At 40.3% G+C, this 12,872-nt stretch overlaps 1 protein-coding gene across 1 annotated transcript in view; it reads left to right on the top strand.

Annotated features, from left to right (window-relative positions):
* OXCT1 (3-oxoacid CoA-transferase 1) overlaps nucleotides 1-5,392 on the top strand; it is an 87,290-nt gene extending 81,898 nt beyond the window's left edge. The window contains exon 18 of the mRNA XM_029959034.1: nucleotides 1,581-5,392. Coding sequence (XP_029814894.1) covers nucleotides 1,581-1,616 — 36 coding nt within the window. The 3' untranslated portion in view covers nucleotides 1,617-5,392. The remainder of the gene's footprint in view (nucleotides 1-1,580) is intronic.
* The last annotated feature ends 7,480 nt before the right edge of the window (nucleotides 5,393-12,872 follow it).

Here is a 12,872-nt window from a genome sequence, read left to right as displayed (position 1 = left end):
ATGCTCATCAGATGTGAAGCACTTGATGTTTTGATGGCACCGAAATCTGCAACATTAGAAAAAGAGTAATCTCCTCCAGTAGTTGCCTTTTGTCATTTGCAGAATACAGTTCTTGGTGGTTCTATCTTCATCCTCCAGCTTTTACCTTTACCTCAATGGAACCATCCCTGGTGGAGGCAGAAATAGGCCTAAATTATGCAAGGCACATCAGAACTTGCACTCTGAAACATTGAAACATTTCTGGAACTAACCCAGGAATGCTGATGCACTCAGGGAGTTTCTCTTCTACACTTGTACCTTTTAGATCTCTTTATTATCCTAGTTCACACACAACTTTGAAAAAATCAATGAATGGTTGCCATCCATTGAAAACATTTCATTAGCATTTGATATGTAAACACATTCTTCGTGAACTAAGCTTTCCTCTGTGGCTACTCTCATAAGGTAATAAATGATGACACATACTGGCTGGAGGAAAGATAGCAGAAATGACTGGTACAGAAAATACAACCCTGTACTTCTAAAAGAAAGAGGCTTTAATGCTTGAAAAGGCCCTTATATCATTCTTTCATGGGTTAGTGTCATTAGTACTTTTAACTGAAAAAGATGGGTTAAGGAGGCAGAAGGATGCAGTAGGTGAGGTTTCCATGGGACACATTAATCAACTAGGAGACAGATTGTCCGTGGAACTGTTTTTCATCCTGAACAAGCAAGATCACATGAGTTATTTTTGCTCTTCATCCTGGGGCACCTATTTAAATAGGGCTGGGAACAGGAGATAATTAAAGGGGCTTGGATCTTCTGTGGAGACCTATTCGTCACGGTATTTCTGTAGACCTGCAGTCAGAGTTCAACCAAATGTTAACCACTCATACTCTGAAAGGTCTTTTCTGTATTGTTCCTATTTACACATTCTTTCCTTCTTCAGCTTCCTGTTTAGGCTCACTGTGTTTTATTCTTGGTTTGCTCTACATTTATAGTATCAGTAACTGATTTTTTGAGTATAGGTAATTAAAAGACTAGAATACATAAATGTGTCCTCACACAAAAATTAATGTGAATGGAAAAAGGCAAGTTTTTTTTAAAAAGTAAAATTAAAATTATTATACTATACAATCATCAATCAAGTAAAATTGAATGTGAATGGAAGACGGAAAATTTTACAAAATAGGAACAATTAGAAGTATTCTACTGTATTATCATCAAGCATTGTCCATCTGCATTGAACTCTCCTACTGCTGTTCATGGCATTGAAAGCCACGTAAGACTGCAGGAGGCAAGTGCGGTTTCAACTGCCCAGGTTTAATCTGCTTGCATTTTTACATCAGTAACCCATCTCAAAATAAATGAAGTTGGGAGGCTAGGTGCTGATACCACACATCAGTTGTATTCTTGCATCAGAAAATTTAGTTATGGGAGTGTTTATTTCTGAAATACTGGACATACTTCAGTTTAAATAAATACAGTGTCTGTAGTCTTCAATGGTACATAGTTGGTAGAGGTGGGAGTGAATGGTGGGTTGTGCTGCTATATCTTATCTGTGTGCCAACTGCTGTGTTTTTTTCCCTCCTTTCTGCCAGGTTTCGCCAAAATTAATACCAATGAGGCAGATTTAAATGCGAAATACAGACTGGGCTTAACTTCTCAGAAGGCTTGTTTCCAAATGGGAGAAATCGGTGACTGTTTTGCAGTTCTACTTTTTTTTTTCCTTTTCTTATTTTTTAAGGGTTTTGTAAGTAGTTTCCAGATAGTTAAGCTCAGGCTTTGACTATAAACCTAAATTGTATTCTGCTTTCATAACATTACCAATTTTAATGGAAGGGTGAATATATTCCCTAAGTTTTGAATCCTATTATACTAAAATGTTAATGACGATTGTAAAAAAAAAAAAAAGCCTTGTAGTCTGTCTGCCAGATACTATGTTTTTTACGCAGAATTAGAAAACAGCCATGCAAAACTTATGATTGCCTCTGCTTATCCTGATATCTGTTGCTCTGGAACTGTGGCACTTATCATGTCCGTTCTCCTGTAAAGGTGTGGGGGTTTTTTTCTGGAGTCATCTATAACAAGTGTATGTATCTGTAGAGAGACATCAGGAATATGGACTTTCCTTTTCCTGAGCCTTTTAATCAGTCTGTGATAAAACTATTTACACTGGTGGAAATAACTAAATGTATCTGCTGCTTCCACGGTGTGCGTCTTTTGGTATTAGGAAGCCTACACTTCCCAAAGTCCAACTGTGACCCTTTATATTTTGATCATACAAACTAGAATGGGGCTGGTGTGAAGGAGGAAGATTAAAAAGGCTCCATCCCCATGCAGACAACTGGTAGCTGCACAATTTCCCACGTTAACTACTCTTACTCTCCAGATGTAATGCTTCTCCCCAGATACCAGTCAAAGGCAAATGAATATTGTTTCTGGAGTGAGGTCTGTCCTTCCAGTGTTACACGGAGAAACAGGGAAAGAGAAGGTTGCGGACACCTTGAAGATTCTTAAGAAGGGAATATGGATAGTTAAGAGTAAAAGCATTAAATCTGCACCACTTCCCAATCAAGGCATCAGAAAAATCTAAAGAATTTGTAAGCCAAATTTATAATAACTAGAATAAATGCCATAAGACAATCAAAATGAAAAGACATTATCTCAGAGTGGTTCTGCTGTTTGGTGAAGGGTTTTTTTTCCCTGTTGTTAATTATAAAATTATTTTTATATTTTGTTATTTTTGCAAATAGGTGACATGACAGCATTGAATCTCACATACCAAATCAGCACAGTATGTCTTTATTATACAGAGCATGAACTGACTAGAAATCAACATTTACTAAAATATAGTGTTTTCTCCGAGCATAATGGTTTCTGTCATTTCTGTCATTTGTATAAGTAGGAGCACTTAAAACACTTCAGTTAAAATAATCCCTGATATAATGTTTGACATCAGGACTGGAACATATTAAGTGACTGAAAAGCATGTAAAATGTAGATACACAAAGTGTACATAATGCCTATCATACATGTAATAAGCAGTGTTGGGACATGACATAGAAGGGCATTCTAATACTGGCTGAATGAAGGATTCACCATAATCCATGTGAGTTGTGGAAGGAATATAAAACAGGTCTCGGGAATCAGATAGGAAAATCTTGCGACATTTAGCTCCTGTACTAACCTTTGTACTGTTTTATTTCCATTCTAAAATAAGAAATCCTTCTTTTTCATGGAACAGCTACAGAATTTGCCTTGATCCACACACAGGTTTTATAGCAGTAAAACTGTTTTGATTGGAGATACTATTTTGTATAGTTGCACTTACCCTAAACAATTCTTTGACAAACTCTTGTCAATACCGTAACAGGTTATCCTTCATCCTAGAAAGAAATAAACAAAATGCCTTTGTAAACACCATTATGTCAGTACAGAAGTGCTCCAGTAGTATAAGCTCTATGAGTTGAACTTGTGGCTGCTAATGGGTGGTAGGCTCTTGTACAGCCTGAACTTGTAGGAAAGACCTGATGCTGAGCCCGTGGGAAAGACTTATGTCGTACAAAGACTAGTGCTGATGTCATGATCAACATATACCAGTGATTTGGTCAATAGGTAATTTGCATTGAAGACTTGAACCTACATTTATCAGAGTGCTCCAGTATTCCTTAACCCAGCATGTTAATTTTCATGTTTTCTCTGTTTAGATGTATTCCCTGTGTTACTCATTCCAAACAAGTTATTTTCTTAAAAGTTTGGCCATTTCTGTTGCTATAGAGGTGGACTGAAGTTCTGCTTACAGAGGTTTTACAGATTAAAAATCTGTATATAATAAAACCTGACTATTTTAGCTCGGTATAAACAGTTTTGCTTTTGGGTAGAGCAGCCCAGAGTTCTCTTCCCCAATCCATACAGACAGTTCAGTGACAATTCTGACCCTTGTGGTGCTGTACACAGCAAAAGGTGCCTGTCCTTTCCTTCAGGGCCAGAGATGGGTGAAGAGCTACTCTGAGGGGATAGGTATCATCCCTGAAGGAGATTTCATTCATCTTCACTCAGACTTCTCATAGACAGTACTCAGAATGGATTCTGGTTTCGGGGAGGAGTATAAAAACTATTATACAGGGGAAGGGAGTTACTATTAACTTCTCCAAAAGGAAAAAATAACCCAACAAAAAAACCCCAAAAAACCAAAGAACACAAACATTTAAATAGATGTGAACAAGTTCTTTAAGAAATCTATACATGAAATGTTGATCTATTGCTACATTAGTTGTAGGACTGATTAGTTAATTATAGCAAACATTTACTTATGTTTGTAAAGTACAGGAGAAGTGTCTGAGGGCAGGATCAGGTGTGCTCTGCTTCTGCCATAGAGCTATGCTTTGCTGGCACACGCACAGAAGCCATTGTTATCGTTAACATATGGCTATAAAAAGACTAATGACCTGGTAATGTCTGGGAGTTTAATACCTTGGTTTCTGAATCAAAGAATTAGGAGCCAAGAACTCCTGATTTTCAGCTTTTCTGGTTCTCCACTTACTGCCTTGTGGAATGTCTGCTGTGTTCTCTGCCTTGTCTCCTGTTGCTGGAAAAGGGGATGTTTTTCTTCCTACCTCACAGGGATGTTGTGAGGTATAAGAAACTAAGATCTGTGCAAGAGATTATCTTTTCCTCTTCAACTTGGGGATCACACTTGATCAAGAGTGTGCAAGAGTACTTGTAGACTGTCGAACATGCTGTACATTTGAGCTCTGTGTCTTATTTGTATCAGTGTTAATGCAAGAGAGAAGAAGTATATGGTGCTGAAAATTGGGGATAAAAGGAGAACAGGCTCTCTCCTTATACAGCAGCGATGCTGTAGCAACAGGAAACAAGGTACAGATGTCACACAGGAATTTTTTTATCTTGAGGACAATAGATGTGGTAGAATATTGGTATTGTTATGAAAATGTCATCTGTCCGCACAAGCTAATTGTGACAAGCTCTGAATCCACTTTTTTAACTCACTTGTCAAACAGGATTAGAAATTAAAGCACTCCTAAGCATTTCCCTCTCTGTGGACGCAGATGTGGTTCATAGGTAAGGTATACTCTGAGCAGTAGTTGCAATGATTGGTGTTGCAGGGATGAAGGTTTATTGGGACATCACTGAAATCATTCCCTCCTTGACAGCACTTCATGAGACAAGTTGATACTCTTTGTCCTGAAGAAGATGATGATTCTGCTGTATTATCACATTGGACTTATTTCACTTTATATTTTATTGATTTTTTTCCATGAAAATGCAAAAAAAAAAGAAAAAGGAAATATTCTAGAAAATGTAGTTGTACTGTAAACTCTGCAAGTTAAACATCAAAGTCCTTCTTGTATTTGCAAAACAATCAATAAAGTAAAGATGTAAAATCTCAGGTTTTGTCTATTGTTACCATTTCTCATGGTGTTCTATTCTGCTATTAGGAGCAGTAAGATATTAGCTCATGTTCACACCAGCATGTCACACCTCAGCACATACCAGAACATCAAGGTCTTGGTTGAATGTGGATGGGTTTGATAAACAGAAATAATGAAGCTCAAAACTCAGCTAACAGCTGGATTCTCCACATTCTCTCTTCTGGCTGATGCATCTGTTGGGTCAATCTCAAGCATAATTATCACATTCATTTTCAAAATGACTTGTTTTTCAATCAAGTTAAATAATGGACTGCATATGTAGTCCTTAGAGAAGTGATTTTTTTTACCTTTTGATTAAAACTGCTGTAGAACTGATCGCATTTGAGATGTTAATCATTGATGTTAGCGCGTGGCTGCTCTCTGAAAATAGTACTAGATGACACATGAAGACAAATTCCATTAACCACCTAGTGGATAATAAAGTACATGATTGCAAAGGGATGAAAATGCTTGTCTGTGGATAGTGGGGTTATCCTTCCATACCTGTCATAAGGTCATGAGTAAATATGTCATAGAATCATTTTCTCTTCAGTATCATCAGAGAACAGGTTGATAAATGTGAAGAAAAATGTTTAGTGTCATAAAAAAACCCTGATGATTTGCTCTGAAATGAAACACTTCAGTAATTTATATGTGTGGTCAAAATCCAACAGTCTCTCACCCCTGTGAAGGGGGCTACGAGGTAAGTGCCAAAACCACTGAGATGAAACACCAGTCTTGCAGCTCTGAAATCCAATCACACAAATGTGGAAGGTTAAGTTTTCCTCTGACAAGACGAGCAATTTGTTTACAGGCATATCCGAGCAGTTTTGTGGTATCTTGTGTAAGTTCTGTTGTTGTCTGTTGTGCTGGTTTGGGCCAGGATAGAGTTAATTTTCTTCACAGTAGCTCGTATGGGGCTGTGCTTTGCATTTGTGCTAAACAGTGTTGCTAACATGGGGATATCTCCCTTATTACTGAGTAGTGATTGCACAGAGACAAGGCCTTTTCTACTCCTCATCCTGCCCCACCAGTGAGGAAGTTTGAGGGTCACAAGTACCTGGGAGACAACACAACAAGGACATAATTTCTGTGGTGCACAGCAGTACTCTGAGCCCCTCTTCTTCCCATATCCATCTGCTGCTGTACACCAGAGGTCGGCTCTGGATATACCTACACCACAGGATATGTGGCAGCTTTAAGGGAAGAACTTCGGAAATGCCAGGGTGGGGAAGAAATTACTTTTCTCTATATATTTACATAACATCAGATTTTGAGGCTCCAGGAAAAGTTAAAAGTAACTATTGTGTTTGTGTTGTGAAAACTTGCTGAGCCTGGTTCACATGTATATGTACATATTTAGAAGAAGTGAGAGCATGGAAGAAGTCCATGCCACCTCGGCACAGTACAAAGTGGGATTTTTCCTTTTAAGATTAGATTGCCTAAATGAATCAAATTCTCTTGCAGGTGCCTGTGTCAGTTACTTTGTTTGGATAAGTTCCTAAATATTCCCTTTGATTCTGTTGCTGAAAAGTTCATAATACATAGGTAGAAAAAGGAAGTGAAATCTGTAAGTGCAGGAAAAATGTTTCAAAAAGAGCAGGGATTGCATCCAGGAGGAGAATTAGTTTGCATAAACTAAACAAAATCAATGTGAAAAGCAAACTTATCTGTTACACCCAAAAAACAAAGGCAAACCACAGAAACAGCATCTTAGTACTACCTGAAGTATATATTAATTCTAGGACAAATTTAATCTCTTCTGTCTAGGCAGTGAGTGAATAAAGACTATGAATTGGATCTGATGCCCATATCCTGCAAAATCGTGCTTCCCTCGCCCCTTTGGAAAATCTGACTGTATGAGCAATTAACACTAGCACTCAGATTTGTCCAAAAATAAGGCAAGCTGTGCAAAGCTATCACTGACAAAGCTGTCTTGTCCAATAAATATTCCTAAAAATACAAACTTCAAAGCAATAATCAGACACACTGGCATTCCAGTTATTTCTGTCTACTTCCTTTTTGGATTTGTCCCAATAAAACCCTGCACCAGTAAAAGCACCTATGCTTTTCTCTTTCTGGCACCGTGCTAATCCTAAAAGAGTAGCTCCCTCTGCCCAAGGCAGACTGCTCAAATTTCACCAGTTTTCCTGCTTGCCTGGGCTCATTCTTGTATGAAGGAGTGCAAGTAGAAGTGTGTGTTTGTTCCGCAGAGCCAGTGGGGGAAGCAAGACCAGAGGAGCAGAGTGGACAGCATGGGCAGAGACGGTGCTGGGGAATGGTCTTACAGAGCTACTGCTGGGCATCAGCACCTCTGGCTTGCTGGCCTGTTTCTAATGCACTGCTACTCATGCATCTCCTGCCAAAAAAAAAATTAAAATAAATAGATGCATGATATGTTCTTCTCTTTGTTTTTCATTTTATTTAGTCTTGGAGATCACGTGGAGGCTCTGTTTGAAAAATTAAAATAATGAACTCCTGTGAAGTGGATGCATCTGAGCGAAGAGCTGGAGGCTTGGCTACCCAAGCCCTGGGCGTTCTCCTGGCTGCAGTGCCCACTGGGGCAAGGAGGAAGACACCAGGCTTGGGCAAGGTTCTCCTCAGACGCTGGATGCTCATCGTATGGGCTGTGCTTATACAGCGTTGGGGGACAGGGCTGTAGCTCCACATCTGTCTGGCTTGGCTGAGAATGGCTCAGGACTTGGTTGGGGCAGGAGGCAGGGCTGAGATCTGGGACTGAAATGGTACAAAACCACTTTTCTGCCCTGCCTGGCAGAACTGCTGGCAGGTCCATCAAGGCAGGTCCATCAGGGGATGCTTCTCATGGTCTTGCTAATACTTCTTCAGGATTACAAACTGGTATTGCTGATTTTCTGCTGGTGTATTCATTAATACTTACATTTTCAGACTCTTCTTCAGACAACCTTCAGCCTGGAAAAGGAAAAAGAAAAAAAAAAGCCAACTACATAAATCTGCTAGCTATAAAACTGAAGGATGGTGAAATTAGTCTGCAGCAGCATAACCATGTTCTCATTAAGAGCAATTCAGCATTTTTAGGACATGTTAACTGCTGCAATGAGGAGAAGAGGCTGCAGATCAATATAAAATAAACCACAGCCTTGCAAAAACCAATTTATAATTTCCAAAGTACTTTCCCTTAGTTGTGCAGGAAAGTCATTGCTGGTATGCCAGTGGGGTGATAGTTACAAAGAAAGCCTCAGACCACTTTGGGTCTGGAGTTGCAAAACTCATACAGTCTGAAAAAAATCTCCATCCTGCAATGGGGATAACCTGAGGTAATCTGTATTGCCACAGAGAAACTGAGATGGGAATGATCACCAATAGTTTCACTTCAAAAGTGGACAGGTCATGAGTGGTAATTAATTATACAAATCACCCCTATGTATATCTCTACCTAACAAGCTGTCTGGCCATTTGCTAAACAGCCCCTCTGGGAAGGCATCAACCTGAGACCTTTTTTCCACAGGGATTTTAATTGTGCAGTAGATTATTTTCACAGTGGAGATGGAAGGGATAGAGGGACCAGGGAGCAGCAGCATCGTGTCATGGCATTACTGGTCCTGGGGCAGCAAAATCCTCTTTTGGGTGATCTCTACAAGAGCACACATTGTTTAAGTATATCTTTAATCAGATCTAAGTGTGTGATTGGGGACCTCCAGGGGCACCTTGAGGAGCATGAGGTTAGAGGCAAAGGCCCGAAGAAGGCCAACAACAAGCATCCTGACCTGAGAGGGCTTTTTGGCTCCAACAGAGCATGTCCAGGCAGGACCTGACAGCTGCCAGGAAATCTGTTTGCAGTGTGTGCAGGACACACTGCTGTCCAGGGGATGGTGTGGCAGGAAAGCTGGGAAGTGCCATGCAATGCTGCTGCTGGTCTGACAATCTCCCCATGACTGCTAATCCCCATCTCTGAGTCTGATGGATGCTGGGTAGAGCTGCCTGACAAGGGGAGACACTTCAACCTGTTCTGCAGAGATTTTGCATCTCTTTCCAGGGATGGTTAGTCCTAAACCCTGGCTTGGATGTGCACATCTGAAGGCTATCGTACACAGAACAGCTCTCCTGACATAACAAATTTTGTCAGTACCTGACAATTTTAACCCAAAGGGAGACCAGTTCTTAGTACCAGACAATATGACAATATGTACAGCATGATGCTCCAGCTGGGGCATGGGGAAAGTGTGCGTGGAGGTTGCCCAGAGCAAATTTAGCTAGTTAAGCATTAACTTCTAAACATGTATTAATTTAGTGAGCTTGTGGCCTAAGGATCCCAGAATTACTGCTCCCAGGTGTGGACTTCCATCACTGAGTACACAGTAAATGTTTTAAGCATGTGGCTTTCAAATATTGAGAAGGGTTGCACTAAAGTCTAGAAATAACCTAATAATAACATAATCTGAAATCTAAAAACTGTATTTAATTTGAGAGGTTCTATAAAAATCCAGTAAAGAAAGAGAGCAGGAAGAGAAGGGCTTTCCCGTGACTTTTTTGCCACTTACCACTCCAAACTTTGTACATTCGCATGGTGCTTCACAGTTTAAAAGAACTTTGGAAAATGAAACCCAGCAGCAGCCATTCACCTTTATAATTACTGGGCACCAGAGAAGATGAAGCAAGCTCTTATTTCACCACCCCTATTCGTAGGTGAAGCCTTCAATAATAAAAACAAATACAGCTGGAGTCTTACAGTGAACCTTTAGGGTGGAAAATGAAAAATTATAACTGTGTTTGCTGAATAAATCAGCACTGTCATCCCTGCTGGGTAATGTGGTTACCTGCATTACGGCAGAAGGAGGTCAGTGTCCTGTGCTCAGGCTCTGTGCAATCACCCAGAGGAATGATGGTGGGGCTGCAAAGACAGCTGGAAATAGTGCACCCAGCACATCCTCATCCACAGAGGGGTAATATCCAAATGTGCTGAAATGACAAAAGGTCAGTTCTTTACTTGTTTCTGCCACAAAAGCCCAGGACTGCAGAGGAGGAAAGCTGCTATGTTCGCTTTAGGTGATTTAAAGTGGTGGTCTAAAATGAGCATTAATTTCTCCCCAAAGCATGATTTGCTGGGGTGGCGTGAGCCGTGGGGTGTTGTCACTGCCCTAGCTGTGAGGCTCTGGGTGGCAGGGAGCCAGACAACACCCACCAGCACCTCCTGCCAGTTTTGTTGCTGTTACTAATTTTTAAGGCATCACAAAACAATGGAGGTCTTTAAGCACGATGTGGAGCTGTGGCTGAGATATTATTCAAAGAAGAGGACTCTGCTATTTGAGTGGTTCAGAGTAAGATTGCAGAGCTATTTGTTAATCCCAGTAAACAAAAAAAAAAAATCCTTGCAGCTGAGAGCCTCCAAAAATCACAGGCAGGATTGACTGTCCCACATCATTCTTCCGCTGTTTTCCTTCTCTCTCAGTCATGTACCAACACAATATTTCTCACCCTTTGCCCTGTGTGAGGGAAAAAATATCAAATTTTGTCTTGTAACAAGAGATATTTTAATTTTTTTTCATACCTTTCCTTCCACAGATGCTAACAGGATCCTCAACATGTGTACATGTGTATGAGTAGTAAGATAAAGGGGTAGAAGATGGCAGGCAAATGTTACAGTGATGCTAAGTGGCATGGGGATAGAAATGCTGCAGTTTAAGAATAATTTAAAATCTCTTTGGCCAAGTCACTCTCTTGTTGCCAGTCCCAGAAAAGTAATATTGCATCATATTATGTATGAGCCATAGTGCCTGAAAATCCTGTGGCCACTTAAAATGAGGGAAAAGTGAGACAGCAAGTAGGTGAACAGTTTGTTCCTTGCCCATACCCATGGCTGGAAAAAGTCCTGTGAAACTTGTTTTAAGCAGAAACTTTTGGCCAATAGTGATAATTTTCCTCTTACCAGAAAAGTTATTTTCTTTACCTGCCATCTGACAGCATCATTAAAAGTTCATCCTTCCCCTTAAACTTCACTTCAGCTCCTAATGAGTGTAAAGTAGGTTTGACCATCTGTATATTCCCCCTATTAAATGCTGTTTTCATATTTAACTATACAGTAACTCTCCCAGGGTGATAAGTCTGGCAAATAACAGTGTATTCCAATGCAACAACTCTTTTCAGGTTAAATCTGCTCCAAGAGAGCAGTCACAAGGGACAGTGCAGCCTTCACCCATGTCCCTACAGTGGGCTCATTTCTTGGATGTTTATGGCAAGGGATGTACAGGGTACTGTTGTTCAAGACAATTTCCCAGGTTGCTAGCAGTGAGAGTCCTGAAGTAACCCTGGAAGAAAACGAGGATATTACATGACTATTTCTTGGGATTTATCACACTGTGTAGAGCATTGCAGGGCCAGAGGGAAGTGCTGCATGAAACACAGGCAGAGGCTCATGTTCCTGAATTATCAGCAAGGCCGGTTTCCTGCTCTGCCACAAAATAACACCAGAGGAAAGTACTCTAGTCTGGCAAATGAGACTGCTTTCAGCAGGAAATGTAAAAAAAATCACGATTTTTTTCCCTTATCAAAGCTGAAAACCTTCAGCCCTACTGAAGCTGTGCTGCCTGGTTTTGGGTACCACCAACCCACCTCAGCATGCCTGGAGCCATTCCACCCTGGCATCTCATACCAGTCCAGCAGACACTTCAGGAACAAAGGAATATTCCCCTTCAGGGAAACTGCAACCCTGGCAAAAGCCTGGGAAGAAGAATTGAAGGCAAACAAATGGCATTTCAGACCATGTTTTTTTTCCTTTTAGCAGGGGTCACTGGAATGGTTGAGCACCCTCCCACCAGCTTCCACAGCAGCTGGTCCAAGACCCTCCTCCATCACCCTCTGCAGGGCTTCACCCCTGTTTGCTTCTGTGGTCGTGCTGCAAAGGTGCTGGTTTCAATTTTTTGTCTTGGCAGCCTTTCATGAAATTATATTATTTATAGTCCTGTGTCCATTCACATCATCATTACTCTCTAACAATAAACTTAATAATACCTTTGCAAGCCTTTGTTATTTGCTGAATGCTGTGGGGTGCTGTGTTTCGGAGCTATCATGCACTTTACAGAGCCTATGATTTGTCTCTCGGGTATGTTATCTTGCTATTAGCTGTAAATAGGGATCTAGATAATGTTTTACATCTGTACCATTAAGAAGCAACAAATTAGACTCTTCCCTAGCCTCTTCTCCTAGCTCACTAATCTTTGTTAACTGCAGGAAAAATGGAATTAAAAAAATCATTGTTCATAAAGATACAGGCAAAGCTCTGCAATTCATATACTTGAGACTATAACAATTGAGATTTTAACCACATCTGGTTGAAATTCAATATTCCTTTTCCTGGGAAAGCCCCAAAATGTTGCTTTTTTTTTTTCATAGCACAATGAAAATGAAGCCCAAAGCATCAAACTTTCCTTTACTAAATGAGGTAAATATTAATTTCAAATCCATCATTTAGAACATTTTGTT

Source organism: Manacus vitellinus, unplaced genomic scaffold (genome assembly GCF_001715985.3).
Source record: "Manacus vitellinus isolate BGI_N305 unplaced genomic scaffold, ASM171598v3 scaffold_18_pilon, whole genome shotgun sequence".
Lineage (NCBI taxonomy): Eukaryota > Metazoa > Chordata > Aves > Passeriformes > Pipridae > Manacus > Manacus vitellinus.
This window is presented reverse-complemented; position numbering and strand designations above follow the sequence as displayed.